The sequence below is a fragment of the Rousettus aegyptiacus genome, unplaced genomic scaffold (assembly GCF_014176215.1).
Source record: "Rousettus aegyptiacus isolate mRouAeg1 unplaced genomic scaffold, mRouAeg1.p scaffold_m13_p_7, whole genome shotgun sequence".
Lineage (NCBI taxonomy): Eukaryota > Metazoa > Chordata > Mammalia > Chiroptera > Pteropodidae > Rousettus > Rousettus aegyptiacus.
The window spans coordinates 28,046,275-28,063,043 of NW_023416310.1; the positions used below are offsets into that span (position 1 = coordinate 28,046,275).

Below are 16,769 nucleotides of genomic sequence, written 5' to 3' on the forward strand. Positions count from 1 at the left end.
ACTCTTGACTCTAAAAGCATCATCTGTGATTCTGGCACATTCGCTGATTCTGTGTGCTCATCCTATGCCCACTGCTTGGGTGTGTGGCAGACACTTAGGTGATTGGCAGTTTGCATTTCCAGAAAAGCCCACTTGATGCCTTCGCACCATTCCTGGCAGACATTAGTCAACGCCACTTGCATCTGTTTAACACCGCATGCATGCATGCCATCCAACCCTCTTGTTTTTCCAGTTTGCTCTGAAAATGAATCTGAAGCCGAGGCTGACCAGCAGATGGATAACCTGTACCTGAAGGCCTTGGAGGGTTTCATTGCCGTGGTGACCCAAGATGGCGACATGATCTTTCTGTCAGAAAACATCAGCAAGTTCATGGGACTCACACAGGTGACACACTGCTCTGGCTCTTTCGAAAAGGGAAATATTGCCTTTTGGGGGTAGAAATTAGTGGAGGACTCTGGTAACATCCCTCCTGACCTCTCCCTGAACGTACCCACCCTGCCCCCTCTCCGATCTCAGGGCACAAGCCTCAGGAACACATACCCCAGGCATTCAGCTTGGCACGGCTGATGGCCAGCCTGGTGTTTAGCTCTGCTGATTAGATTAACAGGCCAACCCTTGTGAATCAAGTTTCTGTCACCAATGGCAGTCCTCAGTTTCATCCATATGTCTGAGGACCTAAGACTGGATTGGGAATGTGAGAAGAACTGATTCCATTTCCTCCCTAGTGCCAGATCTAGAAGGGGCTCAGCTGCTTCTTGGAATCTTCTACTTCCCTGTTAGGAATAATGAAGCCTAACCTTGTTTCCAAAACAGGTGGAACTCACAGGACACAGTATCTTTGACTTTACTCATCCCTGTGACCACGAGGAGATCCGTGAGAACCTGAGCCTCAAAAATGGTAAAGTAGTCTTTATTGTGTGTCTCCTTCCTTCTTGTGCCACCTGGTAGGGGATCTGTCTTCCCTTTGCATACAAATGCAAGAGAGATGGATCATGAATATCGTGATCCAGAAAAAACTGGCATCCCTCAAAAAGAATCCAGCAAAGCCTAAGAGGTGAGATCAAGGGCACCGAAAGGACCTAGTACTCATAAACATCTCCTCTGGCCCTGCTTGGTGTCCAACATCATGCTGTTTAGGCACTCGTTTAGGTTAGGACTCTGTCTCCAGGAGGTTACATCACCTGAGAATTTGGCTCCTGTGCCAAATGACACCACCCAAACCGATAAACTCATCTGTACCAAAGTGTTCATGAGAACTGTTGCAGCTGTCTATTGGTGTGTAACAAATCACCCAAGATGTGAAGGTTTTAAGCAATCATTTTATTATCTCTGTAAGTGGCTCTTTTGCTTCATGTCTTGTCAGCTGTGCTGCCATCATCTGGGTGCAGGACCAGGTGACATGACCAAAGTGCTCACCCACATCCCTGGAACTTTGTGGCTAGAGGCTTGGGCTCAGCTAGGATGCTGGACAGTTGGACCTCTGTCTCACTTCATGGAATCTGAGAGCCTCCCTCTCTTTTCTTCTTACATGGCAGCTCAGGGCTCCCAAAAGTACAAAAGCAGAGGCTGCCATTCCTTCCCAAGGCTTAGTGCTGAAACTGGCAGAGCATTGCTCTGCCCTATTCTGTTGGCCAGTCCCAATTCAGTGTGGAGGGAACTACACATACTGTGATTATCAGATGTGGCTCACCGGGGCTGCCTTTAGAGACTGGCTACCTCAGGAGCCAAGAAGTAAATCCGGTCCCATGCCGGAGACATAGGACAGGTCGTTTTTGATGGAGAAGACATATAAAAGGTCTAATGTAGTGTGCCATACCTGTGAGGGCATCCAGTAGATACTGGTGTGTGGGAGGGTTCCTAAAAGCTGAAAGCACTTTGTGATGACAGTGGAGTTGCTGCTTCACCTCCTGTAACTGAGGACATTCAAGCAGAGGGACAAATGGGGATATTGTCAAGAGGATTGAGGCTTTGGGCAGAACTGGGGCTCAGTGACTTTCGAGATCCCTTCTGAACCTGAGATTTGATCACTATCCTGGGCAGTTCCGCTCATGCCTTTAACATCTCTCACCTGTCACCTCCATGGGTATGTGCTTGTCCAGCCTGAATAACAGGCAGTGGTACTATGCCCGCAAGGTTTGGCTACTGTTACTATACGTGATACATGCTGCAAAAGCAGACACTTTATTGGGCCACTTCCACCTTTGTTACAGTCTGAGCATGCAGTCTGGGCCTGCAAAAACAGAATTACAACTACCCCTATCTACACCCCAGCCACCCACTGACCTCTCAGGCAGCCCCTTTTCTCTCCCACCTAAAGGCCTCAGGCCACCTAGCTCCTAGAGTCCACCACGTGGGCTATTCAGTGTCTTAGCCGCATTGCTGAGAAAGTCCTATCAGTTCCTTGGGGAACGGGTGACCAGACTTTCTGAATCCCTTTCTGAAACAGGTGCTTGAAGCCTGAGAAAACCAAAGTCTCGTATCTTTTTTTCTTCAGAAACCCTTTGGTCCTTGGGTTCTCGGTCTCAGTTCAACCACTGACCTTAGTCTCTGTCTGAACATGTGACCTGAAGCAAGTCACTTCATTGCTCTGTTCCTTGGAGTCTTTCTTTTCAAACTGACAGTATTGGAACAGGCAAAGTCTAGGATCTTCCGGCATTCAAGTGCCATGATTCACAGCATGATACTACTTCATTTATCTGAGTAGAACTTCAGGTCTCTTGGTATTAAGGACTTGGAATCAAACTCAATGAATCACCAAGCAAATCCTTAATGAAGGTACCGGCCTGAGTGGACTCATGATCTGGAAGCAAGGGGTTAATATCAGTACCTAGAGGAAGATAAGGTCAGGAGGCAGATTGAGGAAGACTTTGAAAGCCAGGTGGAGGGCCTCGAACTTTATCCTGTGATAGAGGGGCGCTGCTGAAGGTTCTTGAGCCAGGGGTGGAGTAATCTGATTGGAACCATGTTTAGAGAGATTAATCAAATGGCGGAATGGCCAGAATCCAGAGGCTAACAAGTTAGGAGGCCACAGTAATAATAACCCAAGCCATAGCCACTCTCATCCACAACACCTGAGCTGGTCCTGGTGGTAGGTCGAGGCCCCAAGATTACAAGGATATTTCACGATATGCAAACCCCACCTATGAAAATTAACATATGTGCTACCAAAGTGAGCACAGCCACCTATGAAAATTTAAATTGTAGGAAACAAGTTTAGAGAGGCATGGTTTTATGATCATGATGGAGGGATATTCTTTCTTAAAAAAAAAAAAAAAAAAAAGGTTCACCATTTGGTCCATTACTTAGTGGGCTCTCCTAGGGATATTTAAGAGAGATTCAAAGGTGACACAGTTCACTGGACACGGATCATCTTTGGGCATACGTCAATCAAATCACAGCCCTCTGGAGGTTTAGGTGTAGATGCCGGTGGCCATGCCTGGAGGGAGGAGTGTTGTGAGCATTTGAAACAAGGCTCTGGATTGTTCTGTGATGCTGGGCAGGGGGAAGGCATGTACCTTGGCAGGTCAGGATGGGGGCGGTGGGTTAGGCAGAATTTAGGCATGGACAAGGGGACTCGGTCAAATGACACTTGCTACACTTACCACTTCGTTTTGCCAAAAGTGGAGAAAGTTCTGCATGGGCAGGCTATGTGGAGACTATAAGGAAGGAAGCTATATTATTTTTCTTGGTGATCTATTTAATTCTGGCTGAGAAAGGATATGATCCATGTTGAGTTACTCCTTGGAGTGGACTGGCTCACCAAATCTCAGGAGATTTGGACCAGCGGTCTCTCTCGAGGTTGACATGTTACTTTAGGGAGAATGCCGATGGTACACTACATTGAATTCAGCCATTGCTGGTTAAAAATGGGGCATAGAAGGGTCCCAATTCCTAGGGGACAGTAATGAAGAAAAGACAGGCATCTCTGGGGGACATTTCTAACCCGAGAGGCTTCTCCCCTTGGATAATTGTGGTTTCACCCAGGTCGTCCCTTGGAATTCCACCTAGGGAACCTGGGCCTGCCCCAGCAGAGCTTTGCTGAGATGACGGCTAACAGTGACTCATTGCCTCACTGCTCCAAAGGGAGCACTGCCCATGCCCTGAGTGCAGTGGAAACAAAGCAGCAGAAGAGCCCTGCTCTTGGGGTGCTTATACTCCAGTTGGGGAGACAAACTGGAGGTGACAAAGCTTTAGTCCAGAAGCCAGGACGGTATTCAGCATTCATGACAGGCCACAGACACTATCTGAGGAGCAGATATTTGGGAAATACAAACAGTACATTACCCAGAAAACACTGCAACCAGGCCCCTCTTCTGAAGATAAGTAAAAAACTAAATTCAACTGGTTCCCTCCACCCTTCCCCATCCAGGCTCTGGTTTTGGGAAGAAAAGCAAAGACATGTCCACAGAGAGGGACTTCTTCATGAGGATGAAGTGCACAGTCACCAACAGAGGCCGAACCGTCAACCTCAAGTCAGCCACCTGGAAGGTAGGACAACGTCAGGTGTGGGTTGGAGTCCCAGATGTACACCCACCCCATGCTCTCAGCCCCACATCTGACCCTCCATGGCTGGTCTCCAGGTCTTGCACTGCACTGGCCAGGTGAAGGTCTACAACAACTGCCCCCCTCACAGTAGTCTCTGCGGCTACAAGGAGCCCCTGCTCTCCTGCCTCATCATCATGTGTGAACCTATCCAGCACCCGTCCCACATGGACATCCCCCTGGACAGCAAGACCTTCCTGAGCCGCCACAGCATGGACATGAAGTTTACCTACTGTGACGACAGGTAGGGGCTCCAGACTGCATGTGCTGTGGGTAGAAGTGTGTTTTACCTATGTGCGTGTGCATGTGTGCGTATGTGTATGTATATGTGTGTGTGCGTGTGTGTGTGTAGTTGCGCCCATGGTAAATGCCACTGTGGCTGGCTGATAAGTGTATCCCCAGATGCGCCCTTCAGGATATAGATGTCCCGACGTGACCTCAGCTTTCCACAGTATCCAGAGTCCCCATTTCTTTCCAGAGGCACAGTTTTTGTGGTTACTCTTCTCCACTCACCCACTCCTCTCTCCTCAACTCAGTTCCCATTGTCTAAAATGGAGATGATAATACTCTCTCAGCCTGTTTCACAGGAGCATTGTCAAATGAGATCATGGCTATGAAAGCACTTTGAAAAGTACAAACACTGTAACTGATGTGAAGCTTGTTGTTACTGCTTATATCTTACTCCCTCTGTCCTTGCCCTCCCCCAGAGTAAGTCTCTAAACTCAAGAGGCCAAGATCACTTCTAGAGACATGTAGTGGCTGGGGGCCTGGAAGGAAGACAGACCACCAGCAAGAAACCGCCTTACTTTCCTAGCCAGCAAGAAGCCACTAGACCCCAGGAAGATGGTTTCTTCCCAGGCTCGTCCACTAGACATCCAATTTCTGGGTTTCTTTGTGGGTGGGACCCTACTTTCCAGGCTAGGCTGTTTCTCTCTCCCGATTCTAGACTGACCCGATGTTGGCTGGTGCCACTTAGAATTGGCCACCACTCTAGGCACAATGTAAGAATTTTTCTAAAAATGTCCTTGAGTCATTCCTGTTCCTTAGTTCTGACCACGATGTGCCAGGACTCAAGGCTCTTGAACATAATGAGTGGTTATGTAAGTAGAAAAAAGTGCTCTAACCTCATGGAGAAAAAAATATCACATATGAAGACTTTCGTCCTGGAACTTACACAGGGAGCATTAATCACAGTTGTTACTACTGTGAATACGGTGATGATGATGATGATGATTAGAGAGAAAAATTGCTCCAAAGGCAGGCACCAAAGAAATCCATGCTATGTGTAAGGTTGTTTATCAGACACATTCTTTGTATTCAAGTGAACATGCTAGGCAGAAGATAGTTTTGTAACATGCACGCCTCTGTGTCGTCTTCCCAGATGACAAGGGAAATCCCACTGCAGAGCCTCCATGTCTCTGGTTTTGGGGTTAGCTGTGCTCCCAGTGTGTTAGCCATACAGTCTGGGAACAGATATAGTGCTATGGACACCGAAAGCTGCATGTAGTCCCTGTGAATGAAATGTGTCCTTAATGTGGCCCCAGAAGCACTGGAAAGACCCTCATGTCATAGAAAATAACTTGTCATCCCTAGATAATAGAAAAGAGGAGGTTACAGTTAAGTTTAGAACTTTGATTCTTGTTAAACTGAAGGGAAAAAACACTCTGGAAAGGGTAATTCAGAGTTGTCCTTCATTGATTATCTCATTTTGAGTCAGTTTCAGGTTAATTCCTAAAAGCAACTAACCTTTGGATAAAGAAGAAAGGGAAAACCATAAGAAATTAGGGGCCTACAAGAGGTTGAAGAGGAAAGGGACACAGAGAGGGAGTGACCTCACACTGGCTGCTTAGTTGGGTTCAGGACTGGTGGGGCTAAGTCTACACTGGCTTGAAAAGAACCTGTGACTTAGGGCTTTGCGACTCAGAGTGTGAAAGATGATATTGCCTGTCAGTTTTGCTGGACACATTGCAGCTTCAGCAAAATCGTGCCTTTCAAGACACCTCGTTGCATGGCCCAGACTCTGAATTCAGTGGTGCTGGAGAGATGCATGCAGAGGCTTTTGAAGACATAGAATGCTGTGCTACACAGAAGTTGTCTTTAACCGATTAGCAGATTAGTTAACAAGGGCACAGACATGGCTTAGACAATTTATAAACTGACTATTTTAAGTCCTTAATCCCTAAGTGTCATTTCTTGATTGTTTTGATGAGGGCTGGGATTTTTTCCTTTTGGTAGTGTGTTTTGCTTTTATTGTTTGTATTTAGATGGGGGAAAGAATATTTCTCTCTTGCTTGTACTAATGTGTGCGCGAGCGCATACGCGCGCGTGCGAGCTCGCTCGCGCTCTCTCTCTCTCTCTCTCTCTCTCTCTCTCTCTCTCTCCTTAATGTTCTTCTGATTCTGAGGTCAATGTTTCAAAAACCAACACTTGCATATAGATAATGGTGGGGGATGGTTCTTTCCATTTTAATCAGAGAATTCACTAGATTTGATGACATATGACACACGTGAAGGACTACAATTTCCCACAAAAGGAATTATTTTCCCATAAGGAAAATTAGAATCTGATGAAAACGTAAGGCAATTAGAGTCCACAAAAATCACTTTGGAGGCTGTTGGGTACTTTTTCTTAGTTGTATTGAGATCACAGACATAATCAAAACAAGGATCATGGAGAAAAAAAAGGGTAGAACAGACAGAAAGAGGGGGAAAGAAAGAAAACAGAAGAGGGAAAAAAGATGACTCTAATCCTGTGTTTAATTCTCAGGTTTGCAAAATCAGTTCAAATTGAACAACCTTTTCTGAAACATCTGAAATTAAACGAAGGATGCAGATGGTTCAAAATGTATTTGTTCTGTTCCTCTTAATAAAGGGTCAGAGGACCATGTTAAGTACTGTTTGATTATACGAAATATATTAAATGGTTTTTTAAAGTGAATTGAATTATATAACAATCTATATGTCAGTCATATTTGGTATACGGTTGACTGCTTCAGACAGGAAGAGTCGAGTAGCAAGGTTAAAGAAGAAGACTGTCCCTGTTTTCAGTGTAATTGATGATCTCATCTCCATTTATACTCTGTTTCCTCAAATACTGAGCAACCAATTAATTTATTGAGCATCGGCTATGTATCTAACCCTGCGCCAGAGACATTTATATTAAAGAAATTAAAAAGGTGGTTTCTGATGTTCAGGAGTTTAGAGTTTGAGACATGAGCAACTTAATGAAACCGCAGTGAATGGAATATGATAGCGCATTTCATTCACCCAAAAGGAAGACAAAATTGGTTCCCAAGTAGTTTAACTTAAAAATTGAGTCGTTCTTAAATTCGGGTGGAGGTGCCATCTAGTGGAGAAAGAAAATAACTGTGAAGGGAGCCAAGCCATTAAGGAAGGACAAAATCTATATATAATTCACATAATCCCACTGATTTTGTCAGTTTTATGAGTCCTCCTATATCTTAGAAATTAATTGTAAAGGCTAGTAGCAGTATTACTGGGGGAGGGGGAGGCATCAAAATTGCAGCAAAAATTTCAAATTTACAGAGAGGGTCATACAGTATTCACAGATAAAGAGTTTGAGGGCAACCCTGCATTGACATTGGATTAAGTCAGCATAGGGCATGACAATATCAGAACTTAATGAAGTTAAGATGCCTGCATTTCAAATTCTGTGGATCAAATTTATGATGTTTTTTTAAAATATACAAACAAGTTGGGAATAGCAAAAAGGATAATGGGATAGTTGAGGATCATATAGAGAATGTCAACGTAGAAAATCATAAAGAGCAGCGAGTTGTAAAATAGACACACTTCAGTACACTTGGAAGACAAGTACTGAAGTCTGCGAACACAGGCTGACTGCGGGCAAATTAATAGTAAAAGATTATTTGCTTTCGTCGCATATTGAGATATAAGTTGTTTTGTTTTACTTTAGAGGATGGGTATCATCTTTAAATTCAAGGTGATCTTTCAGATTAATATATTACATGTAGTTGTTTAGTTTATATATTAGATGTAGTCTATTCTAAACATTTTTTGCAAACATGCGCATTAGCCTTTCTCTACACACCTTATACAAGAAGATATAGTGTGTTTCTTTAAATTCCTGAATTAGAAGAAACAAAGTGCTCTCCTGTGTCTCCTCCCAAGGACAAAGTTCTGAAATCAGCCCTAGCCGAGTTTAAGCATATAAATGAGAAATGCTTATATATTATCCTACGTAATCTAGAAACAGTCTACTCAAAATACCCCCCGGAATAGGCAGCTCAACAAATTCTCTCTGGACTTTATTTCAAAGTCTAATAGACCTCACAATCCAGAAGGTGTTCATTCTACATGATCCGCTTCTCTCCCGTGACAGTCCAAGGCAGATTTCCTCTTACCGTTTCAGGGTAATGCGAGGCAGCTGTGCATTCGGTGGCACTCAGAGCAGGGTCCATCTAGAATTGAGCCAGGGCAACCTTTCTATGAATAAAGTCACATCACACTGATAGGATGGAAATTGATTATCTATTAACTATAAAGCTGGTTCTATAGATTTCACATAATCATGTAATAATTGAGAAAAACACAAGGCTTAAGTACTGATATTTAAAGCAAGCAAAATCTGGATTGAAACATATTAGAATAGAAGGCATTGACATCTGAGTTAAAGAATAGTCTGGATATCATCAAGGAAATGAAATTTCATATCTCATAAACACATAGAAACTAAAATGAGGTGAATCAAGTGTTGCCAGGAGAGGCATTGCCAGAGGGTGGAAGGAAGGAAAGCAAACTTTAATAGAAGTATGGCTTATTAGCAGATGCGGTCTTCGGAAAACAAATTGGTGGTTTGTTTACTTAACCACCTATGTTACAAAGTACTTAAAACTTTTATCCTCTTAAATAGTCGAAATACTCTCACCATCTTGTTTGCGTGATTCATTTACCTAGCAAATCCTTTACTTGCGTGGCAAACAAGGGTAAAAACCGCAGCCAGGCCTCGGGTGACACCAGGCCGTGGTGTCTGCAGTCAGGGAGCTTGCTGCTGTGCCACACACGTGGACAGGCACTGGTCACTGTCCCTGGGACGTGGAGCAAGCCATCTTAGCCCTCACTGGATTTCTTCTGCCTCTTGCTATCACTGGTCCACCAGTAGTCCGTGTTGAAAAGAGCCCCTGAACATTTTTAAGGGTAAAGAACAATTAAAGAGCAATGAATGGCTGTCGTTTTACATTGCGAAGGCATATCTAACTCAGAAGTCCAGACCCTGGTGGTCTGACCCACTCATTGACTTGGGCTAATACTAACTGCAGGATTTAACAACTTCTTCCGCTCTACGTTTTGTTTTCTTTTTTTCCTTCCTTCTTCCTCTGCCTCCTGTGGTCGCCTGTGTCTTCCTCTCCCTTTCCAACCTCATCCTTGATCTGTTTGGGTTTCTTTCCCACTTTCTTATGAAAGAGCGACCTCTATTTTCATTTCTCAAATCTGGTGATTTCAGCCCTTTTACATTTCCCTCTTCTCTAAAAAAAAAAAAAAAAAAAAAGAACAGCCCTGTGGAGCTGATTTTTTAAATTTACGGGTGACCCTAAGCTGATATTTTTCCTAGTGAGTCAGGGGCCCTTAATTAGAAAGAAAGAAAAAAAAACAGTTTCCCTGCCGCTGATGAAATTGTGTTATCACGGCCCAGCTCCCGAGGCTTCTCGGCGACCCAGGGAAATCAGCGGAGAAGGCCCTTCTGCGCCGTATGCAGTAACTAACCCTGTAAACAAGCTGGGTTCTTAACCTCGCCACTGGCGTCTGCGTGCCTACAGATGAAGGCGAATGACCATTAGCTTCGAGTTGGGGTTTCCTGGCTTTGTGAAGTCTGACAACTTAAATGTTCTTCAATTGTGTTTGGGGTATGCGTATTTCCCAGTTTTTATAGTAGTCTGTTTAAAGGAATGAAGAAAGAGACATTAAATATTTATTTTCGTTGACAAGATAAATGAGGGCTGTTACTGGGAAGATAGCTGGCAATTCCGAAATCTAGGTTTGTTTGTCTACTTCCAAAACATGCCTATTGTGTGCCTTTGAATGGATGGTACATTAATTAGATTAATTAGATTAATTGGATTTAAAATATTTAATTTTGAGGCTGATTATAATAAACATTCGCTTTGAACGTTTTAAAGATTCTAATCTTAAAAGAAAATTTTTTTCACAGAGTAGAATCAAATCTTTCCCAGAAAAGCCTCATTTTTGAGAGTCTCTAGAAAATTCTAGACCTGTCGGGGAACAGAAGCAGCTTATCTGGCAAACCAGGGAGCCTGTAAATGGCCAGCCCGTTGTCACGAGGGCCCACTGGTACAGTTCTGATTCTCCGGCTGAGTTGGAAAGGCTCTAGACCTGACAGAAAAGCTTTTTTGGTTGTAGGGAAGGAAGGGCCAGCAGTATCCTACTCTCTTCTTACTCTCCCCCAAGTTCCTTATCATGTAAGGTGCCATTGGGGACCAGCCCTAGGGTCAGCCTGACAAGGACTATGTCCATCGCTGATGATTTCAGAGACATCCCTTCTCAGGGCTGAGTAACAGGACAGATCCTTCTAGTCTGAGATGCTAGCTATCTCTGGCAAGTGAGCTGTGGGAGTCTCACTGGAGAGATCTCCACTGGGTTGGGTCAGCTGAGACCTAAACTCCTCAGCCCTGTTGAGTTGTTTGACAAAGGCTTTAACCCTCCAGTCTCACATAGGCAAACAACTTGCCTCTTCTCTGCCCACGTCAATACCAGACACACCTTTCAGAATGAAGAAAGGGTGAACTGAATATCACGAGGGGTTCTGCTGAGGGCTACGTATATGTTTACCAGCATGCACTGAGACAGTTCATGCCTATGAGGAAAAAGTAGAACATCGCTGCCCAGATTTGGTAGCAGTGTTAGGATAGGCAGTGATCTGGTTGTGTACCATAGGTCCTAAGAGACAATTAATCCTGGTCAGCTACTCAGGTGTTTACTGAGCATCCATGTAGGAGAGGCCAAAGGAGAACATGGTCCCTGAGTTCAGGAGTTTAGGATGTGGAGAGGCAAATACATAATTCTTTGTGACACTGTGTTCACCTATGAGGACTTCATGAGGAGACGTTGGCAGGGGCTGGAGGAATTGGAGAGGGCGCCGTGAAGAAGGTGAAGCCTCGAGCTGGCCCCGCAGTAGTGAGGGCTTAGAGGAAAGGGGAGAAGAGAAGACATCAAGGTTCTACAGCAAGAATAAGTTCGCCAGGTGTGGAGAGCTGTGAGGAGAGGAGCCTCCCAGGGCAGACGGTACAAGACAAGCTGCAAATCAGTTGAAAATCAAACTGCTGGGAAGATAGAGACTAGATTCTGGGCTCATGTGGAAGTTAGGCAGAGTTTATTTACTCTTGATGTGGTCAATATTAGGGAAAGCTGGAAATGTTTGAATAAGGGAGTGACACAATGGAAATAATACTTTAGGGTGATGTTTTCTGATTACGACACATTCGGAGGAGGAGAGTAGAGACAGGAGACCAAGCCACTGCTTCTGCTTTCCTCCCCTTATTATTAATCTCCAACATAGATAAATGATGGGGCCATACCTAAAAGGCGTGCATTCTGAAATAGAATGATGAGAATAGCATCCCTTCCAACTCGTGGCAGGCCAAATTAATAAGACAATGAGCCCGTTAGAAAAATGTGTACGACAACAAAGATTATGAAAAATAATATTTAAGTATGACATGGGAAAGTGACTAATCTTGTGGTTCTTGGGTGGGGCTTGCTTGTTTTAATGACTCCAGTACAGAGAACAGGGTCCTTGGAATGTTAAGTGATTCTTCATGATTCTTCACATTTGCTTTTTCTCTGCCCACTTCCCATCAAAAACAGAAACCTCAACAGGATGAAGCAAGGGACATTTAGGACAGCCAAGCCCTGTCATTTCAGAGCTGTCTGTTTATCAGAGAGTAATGAGGAAGCACATTTCTACAACTGTGATTTTGTATTTATTTCTCTGAGCACCCCTGCCCTTCCTCCTTTCCTTGAAATAGGGAGGGACAAGCAGAAGAACCCAAGAAGAAGCTGAGGTCACCACCAGGCAGGACATGAGGAGAAGCACTCAGAAGAGTGAAGCTTTAAGCATAGATGGGGTTCTGCCCGGGGTTCACACACAGACAAAGGTCATCTCCATGCTGTTCCCCACTTGGAACTATGCATTTTCACTTTTCATTTATATCACTCTCTACCAGAATAAGCTTGATCTAAGTAATCAGGAGGCCCTGGTTTTCATTCTTGCTCTGTCCCTAGACACATGCATGGATATCAAGCAAATTGTCTCCTTTCCCTGGATCTCTACTTCCTCATCTGCAAAAACTAAGGGTTGGGGAGGGGGCAGCGAGAACCCGTTTCAATGGTTGTTGGAGACTAGGCATTTCTGTATGTTAGGGCTGGTGGGAAGGGAGTCCCCTGAGGAAGTGCTTTTCCTTCCTCTCGAACATGACTTCAGGAAGGGCAGGAAGAGTGGAGGTTGGGTAGACCCGTAGTTGCATGTTGACCACCATGTTTTTATGGCTTGCATGAATGGTGTGACCAGAAAGCTTGGAGTGTTTTCATCTGAATGTGAGCATTTGATTTACCTTCTAGGTTTAGCTCCTTGAGCCTCTGCCCACTGTTATATTTTTTCTCTCCCTCACATGCTTTTTTTCTTTTTTAACTTAGAATCACAGAACTGGTTGGTTACCACCCAGAGGAGCTGCTCGGCCGCTCAGCCTACGAGTTTTACCATGCACTGGACTCAGAGAACATGACCAAAAGTCACCAGAACCGTAAGTTCCTGGAGTGCCCCGTGTGGCTCTGAGCACCTGTGGAATTTGGCTTTGAGTGGGGTGTGACTGGTGAGGCAAGAGGAGGAGGACCTGGTTACTTCCTTCACAGAGCCAGTCTTGTGCAGCAGAAAGACTCGTGTCCTCAGGATGGTTAGCGAACCAAGGCTGCCAGCAGCCTATAAGACACCTTCACGTCAGTTAGGAAAAGGGCCCCTTCCTCTAGGAGGACAGACACATCCATGCCAAGGCATACAGCTGGGAGAGCAGCGGGTGGGCTGAATCACAGTCCCCACATACAACCTCTGCTGAGCCCCTTGTAGAATCAACAGTCTCCACAGCCTTGTGGAACAGCCCTATAGAGAGTAACATAATACAACATGTAATCACCTTGGGATATGTAGTGTAGAACAGTGGTCCCCAACCTTCTTGGCACCAGGCACTGGTTCCCCTCTAAGAATCAAATGCCTGATGATCTGAGGTGGAGCTGAGGCAGTGATGCTAGTGCTGAGGAGTGGCTGCCAATACAGATAAAGCTTTGCTTGCTGGCCCACCACTCACCTCCTGTTGTGTGGCCCAGTTCCTAACAGGCCATGGATTGATACCCAGCTATAGAAGTAAGTACCTCCATTCAGAGAAGAGGAGGCCTGGGAAAGTTCAGGAAAGAAGAGGACAGGGCGCTTGAGTTGGATATCTTGAAGGATAGGGGAGAACTGAGTTAAATAGAGGGGGAAGTAGTAGGGTACAGACTTAGTAGATGTGTCAAGGTAGGCCATGGTTTTCTAAGAGCTTGCTCGCAAGGTCACAGGAACTCAGTTGGAGGAGGCCGCCCAGACAGCCCAGTGATGGCACATGGAAACTGTGCTTTGCAGCTTGAAAGAAACCTGAGTTATGAAAAGAGTATAGAACAGAACTGTACAATAGAACTTACTACAATGAAAATGTTCTACATCTCTCTAATCCACATGTGACCTACACAGTACTTAAAATATGCCTATTACAACTGAGGAACTAAACTTATACAATTTCATCTTAATTAAATCTAAATAGCTACACTTTGCTAGAGGCTACCATAGTGAACAAGGCAGTTCTAGTGCAGTCAGTTCGCCATATTCCCAGGTCAGTCTTCCCATCTGCAGGTAATCCAAGACAGTCTTCTTGAGTCCATACAACCCATCGACATGCAAGAACTCTGAGTTTATACTCCTATAGTTGGCCCACTGAGGGACATAGAAATCGATCCCTGCCCTAAGGGATCTCATTTCTGAGGGAAAAGGAGGGCCGTGGGCTCCACGGGAGGCTGGTGGCTCAGACCGTTCGCCCCGGTATCTAGCATAGTGTTACGTATGGTACAGGCACTAAATTAATAAACCCAAGGGCAAAAATCATACTTGGGGAAGAATACTTCAAAATAAGTGCTCACAGGGGTGCAGACAGAGGTGCCAAGAGGATTAAAGAAGGATTAAAAATGTGTGCGTCTGAGGAGATGCCCAGTGGCTCCCAGGATCAGCAAATAAATATGTAGTAACCAACCTAGACTCAGCCACATTTAGGGACACAGGGATGGGAGGAGGGGGAGGTGTTCTCATGCGCCCAGCACACAAGACTGGGTGTGGCCCAGCCCCAGCCTGCCCAGCTTTGAAATTATAGGATATGGTTCCAGCCTTCACTTTGGGATGTTCCATGCTTTTCTGCTCCCAAAGTCATCATGATACAGGGACTCAGGGAACCTGGGCTCCAGCCCAGCTGCCCTACTGATCCCCCAGAGCCAGGCTTTCTGAGTCTTACCTCCTTCAAATGTAAAATTGGGGAGAGGTCCAGCTTTTCTTCTCAGCCAAGGGTGAAATCAAAGCAGAGGACAGCAGTAAAATTTTCTGAAAATTCCCAGAGGACAATATTATACTTTGTCTTCTGAGATGGGAAAAAGTAGAGGAAACTACTGTCTGAAGAAAGAAACAATGACCTCTCTCTAGGATTTTTTCCTTCTTCTTAGAAAAGCTTCGATTTATAAAAGAGAGCAGAAACAAAAATTCGTCATATCAGTTTTCTGCTGACTCCAGGGAAAATGTGATGCTTTTTATTGAACCCCTGAATTTAAACATTAGGCATACTTGCAGGTAATTCGCAGCCCGAATAGAAATTTCAGACTTCCTTCTTCCCCTGGTGGAACCAAGTAAAGCTGCTCTGAGCTGAGGCCTGTATCCAACCAGCAAGCCCAAATCCAGCAAAGGGAAATCTGCATGGGTTGGAAATTGGGTTAATGCCAGCTAAAACAAAAGCATCTATTTCTCCCTCCCTTCCTCCCTCCCTCTCTTTCTCTTCCCCTCCCCCTCTCCCTCATTGGGTTTGTGCAAATACAGTTGCATCACAGACCCACACTCATGCTGTGGAATAGCTGGAGGCCCAGGTTTGAGCTGGTCCACGTTGACACACGAGCGTCCCGAATTTCCGCACGTATGTGTATCTTAGCCTCTGAACATTTACCATTGAAATTGCTGGGGAAGCTCAGCCCTCAAACCAGATTTAGATAATTGAAAGCCACCATTTCCAAATGGATTAGTAATTTATACATTGTTACTTTCAGAGGGGAGGGGTTGGGGGTTGGTTTCTCTTTGTTGTGTGAGGACATTATGTGCTCTTAGGGAAACAAGATTAAAGGCCATAAAAAGCCTATCTACCAAGTAGCAGGCCCCTCACCAAGGCTGGCATTAATGAGCAGATGATTAGAAGGCAGGCGTAATTATATTCCACTGACAGAGCAGGCCCTCGCCTGCAATCGCTAGAAATGCAGTTAAAACCTTTGCTCACTGTACTGTTTAATCAAGAAGAATAAGAGCCCTGAATTTTGTCTGCGTTAAGAACCGTCTAAATAAGTTAACTCTAGCCACTTGAGATTGTGCAAGACTCATTTCGCTGCAGCAGGGAGCTTCAGTGGTGCAGGTAAAGTGAAGTCAGGGAGGAGAGAAGTTATTTCTTTGGCCAAAGAGTGCATGATGGTTCAGGACAGGAGCAACAACAAACTGTGTCTTCCCAGTGAATTGTGGCGGAGGGGAGTGTGTAAGACAGTACAGGACTAGCCCAGACTGAGTTGCTATTGTCCTGGGTGATGTTAAGCAGGTCACAATCCCTCTGGCCTGAGTTTCCTCATGTGAAAAGGTGATCTCTATCCTCCCTATAGGACAGGAAAAACAAAACAAAACAACAATAAAAAAACACTTTGGAAAAGAGTTTGGCAGCTTCCTAAAAGTCAACACATACTAAGTATATGACCCAGCCATTGCACTCCTTGCTACACCCATGAGAAATGAAAATACATGTCCATGCAAATGTTCATACACAAATGTTTACAGCAACTTTATTCATAATAACTGAACACTGAAAACAACTCAAACATCCATTGACAGGTGAATGGATAAACCAATTATGGTACATC

General features: G+C 44.8%; 1 protein-coding gene across 1 annotated transcript in view; it reads left to right on the forward strand.

Moving 5' to 3' along the window:
• The window catches only part of EPAS1 (endothelial PAS domain protein 1), an 82,023-nt gene that overhangs the window by 52,125 nt on the left and 13,129 nt on the right, over positions 1-16,769 (forward strand). The window contains exons 3-7 of the mRNA XM_016142209.2: positions 233-384; positions 814-898; positions 4,370-4,488; positions 4,581-4,786; positions 13,233-13,339. Coding sequence (XP_015997695.1) covers positions 233-384; positions 814-898; positions 4,370-4,488; positions 4,581-4,786; positions 13,233-13,339 — 669 coding nt within the window. The remainder of the gene's footprint in view (positions 1-232; positions 385-813; positions 899-4,369; positions 4,489-4,580; positions 4,787-13,232; positions 13,340-16,769) is intronic.